A 3,308-nucleotide genomic window follows, 5' to 3' on the forward strand; every position below is an offset into this window, starting at 1 on the left:
TGTCAGAATAGGCAGTGTGGGTAACACCCTGCTGAAAATAAAGCTTTATGTGCGTTTGTGTACAGGGAAGAGGACGGGCTGGTGATTGCTGTCCTGAGTTTACGTGAACGTCGTGTCACCAGAGAAATACTTTGAAATGTATCTGATGTAATACTTTGAAAGTCATGTATTGAAAAGGAGTTGAATACTAGAATGACAAAAATACTGGATGGCGTTGAATATGGGTCTAACGAAATTTTAAACGAAGAATGTATTTTTTAAGTTCGTTACAAAAAAATTATGTACATGTACTCTAGAAAGCGGCAAGGATTCATACTAACACTGTACAACCAAACACACAGCATGTGTACATCCTAAGGGCGATATATCTGATTGAAGCAAACAGGAAAGATTTATTATTAAAAAGTCAACAAACTAGATAATGTAGTTGCGAACGGCTCCCAATTTCAAAACTGTGGAATTGTTCTTCTTGTCTCCTTTATATTGTAGAATCAAGAAAGATGGTCTTTTGGCTTCTGAAGACGGCGCTGTTTCTCTTTCTGACTGAGGGACATCTGAAGCCATCTTGGTGTGATAACGCTGGTTCCACGCAGATACCCGACGTCCTGAGAAGTCATGAGACTCGGCCTGAAGATCGTTTCGGCAATATTACTACTGGTAATGCTGTGGTGGTTGATTCTGTAGTCAACGATACTTTCCCACGCAATCATATTACGAAAACAGTCTGTGAAAATACAGAAACACAAATTATGTTATCCTGTAATACAAACATCGCCACAACAATTGAGATGGTGAGCGACCCTAATGATGTCAAAGAAAAGGCGGATTTTGATCTTTTATTCATAATACCTTGCATTGTCCTACCAGTCATATGTGTGCCCGGTTGTATGCTCAATGTACTTAATATCTACGTTCTCGCAAAACAATCTAAAGCCACTACAAACAATTGTCTGTTGATAGGACTAAGTGTAGCAGATCTGTCATATCTTTTATGTATATTAATAGTGAGCGCCTACAGCATCTTAGAAAAGCTCAATTACCCTCTGTATATACGTGCTGTTACCAGTGCACGATTAGACTGGAATGGTTATTTCACTTCTTTGGTCACTGGCCGATCGTCTAACGCTTTTATTATTATATTATCACTGGAGAGATTCATCGCAGTGAAATTCCCTTTGACTGCAAAGTCGTCTTGGTTGAGTCGCCATCCATCCAAAATTTTGGCAAGCGTGTTTGCTTTTGTTACAGTATTATTGTTGCCGAACTTATTTCGTGTAGAATTTGTGAAAGGATTTGATCCAGTCTCTAACCAAAGTTTTGTGTCCCGCAAACTTACTCATTTCGCAGAAAAAAATCCTGAGTTTTACACTGTTTACACCTATGTCATTTTAGTGGTTCTGCGACTTGTGCCAGTGCTCTCTGTAGTTGTTCTCAATATAGCTATTATTGTGACTCTCAAGTTTTCTCGCAAGTCTTGGAACTCAAGTCAAATCAGCGACGATAAAAGGCGGGCGAAGGAATTGAAAGTGACCCGGATGTTGGTGACGATCGCGCTCCTGTTTGTTGTCTGTGTAAGTCCGGGTCTAGTTCATTCATTGCTGGCTAACTTTTTGCCAGGATACCAAGCTTGGGGAGAAAGTTCACAGCTTTTTTATATTGTATATTACATTTTCCCAGTCCTCGACGCGATAAATTCAGCAGTCAACTTTATTGTGTACGTGTTTATGAGCGAGAACTTTCGGTTTACGTGTATGACATTGCTGTGTAGAAAACCGCCAGCTGTGTCAGAAAGACAGCCCAGAACTGTACACGAATCTCTCTCCAACGGAACAGCCTAATTTCTCTACACAACATACCTGTCGTTTTTACGTACTGCAAATGGGGTCAAATTTTTGAAAACCGCGAAAAATTGGTCAAGAGTGAATTGTTTGGGAACTGTTATTTCATAATTAAAAGGACCTGCTATGGCTAGGCGGTAAATCGGCTCCAGTGGAAGAGACTGTGCACTTCAAGAAGCGAAACTGATATAGGGCAAACTTGCATCCAAGCATAAAATCGAAAAATTGTAACCTGCTCCGGTCACACTGAAATATCTTTCTTTCGCATTAGACGCTGTGGAGTGGGAAAAATCACCACAAGTGTAACTTTCTGAAAAATTCTTCAGTACGCAGATATGCACCAATCAATTAGTGTATATATATATATATATATATATATATATATATATATATATATATATATATATATATATATATATATATATATATATATATATATATATATATATATAATAATATATTATATATATATTATATGACATTTATATATATAAATGTCAATAATAATAATAATGATAGTAGAGTACTGACTTCGCTATAGTTGCCACACGTCACGTAAAAGAAACGTATGTTTTAAAAGTACCATAGCTTAATAACTATGCACTGTAATTTATGGTAACACTTATTTAAGTCAAAACCGCCTATATCTTCACTCACACAAAAGTATGTTACCAAAGAACCTGTTCTCCATATTTTCTTCGTTAGTTCGTTGTACTGTGAAGGATGCCCAGCAGTATGGCAGAAATGCGGATTTTAAACTTGCCAAAATATGTCAAAACTGATCATATTATAAAGTTTATTTTTTACACATGAAAACAAACCTTAACCAAACGAAACTTTGACAGCATGTAGAAATACACACATGAAGGTTTCAGTAAAGATGTTTTTCTGGTTAGCGTTGATCTTCATACTGTAAACGATTCAGGCCTTCGTTTGAACGAAAAACGGACGTTTTTGAACGAGAGTGTATTTTCGGCGAGTTATTAGTAAGCAGCCATCCATTTGATGGTGATTTGATACAGTTTTTTGACTTCTGATTCCGAAATTTACAGAATTTTGCGATTTTGAGATTTGCACTTTCCTGTCTGGGACCGATTTTCCGCTTTACCGTAAAAGACCCTTGCTAATGAGGCTAATGAGCAGGGGCACACGAGGTGACTTCTTTGTATGGGGTCATTGTTTCAGACGCCTTCGCCGGGGTATTTCAATAGCTCGCACGTAATTGGATAAAAATGATAACATGGCGCCAATTTGTACTGCCTCACTGTGCTTGACTTTGCTTACTTTGAAATGCGATATCTCAAGCCTGCCACATTACAAAAATAAAAAGCAATGCTATTTATACTTTATCGATAAATATATGCATATGGTGTAATGTTGTCTTTGTAAAATTTCAAGTGTTTCAACGTTTATGATTATTTCCATGGATAAATTACAGTTCATTTTCACACAATAGCAATGTTTCTGACA

At 37.2% G+C, this 3,308-nt stretch overlaps 1 protein-coding gene across 1 annotated transcript; it reads left to right on the forward strand.

Moving 5' to 3' along the window:
* Positions 1-500: 500 nt before the first annotated feature.
* Positions 501-2,025, forward strand: LOC135475108 (probable G-protein coupled receptor B0563.6). The gene is made up of 2 exons (XM_064754850.1): positions 501-1,571; positions 1,957-2,025. The coding sequence occupies exons 1-2, from the start codon at positions 501-503 to the stop codon at positions 2,023-2,025; spliced, it is 1,140 nt and encodes a 379-aa protein (XP_064610920.1).
* Positions 2,026-3,308: the final 1,283 nt, after the last annotated feature.

Source organism: Liolophura sinensis, chromosome 9 (genome assembly GCF_032854445.1).
Source record: "Liolophura sinensis isolate JHLJ2023 chromosome 9, CUHK_Ljap_v2, whole genome shotgun sequence".
In the NCBI taxonomy this organism is placed as follows: Eukaryota; Metazoa; Mollusca; class Polyplacophora; order Chitonida; family Chitonidae; genus Liolophura; species Liolophura sinensis.

Excerpts from the sequence above, each read along its gene's own strand:
- LOC135475108 (XM_064754850.1), top strand. The coding sequence starts at position 501 with ATGGTCTTTTGGCTTCTGAAGACGGCGCTGTTTCTCTTTCTGACTGAG. Across the intron at positions 1,572-1,956 it reads CGCTCCTGTTTGTTGTCTGT|GACCTGCTATGGCTAGGCGG; the intron begins GTAAGTCCGGGT and ends CATAATTAAAAG.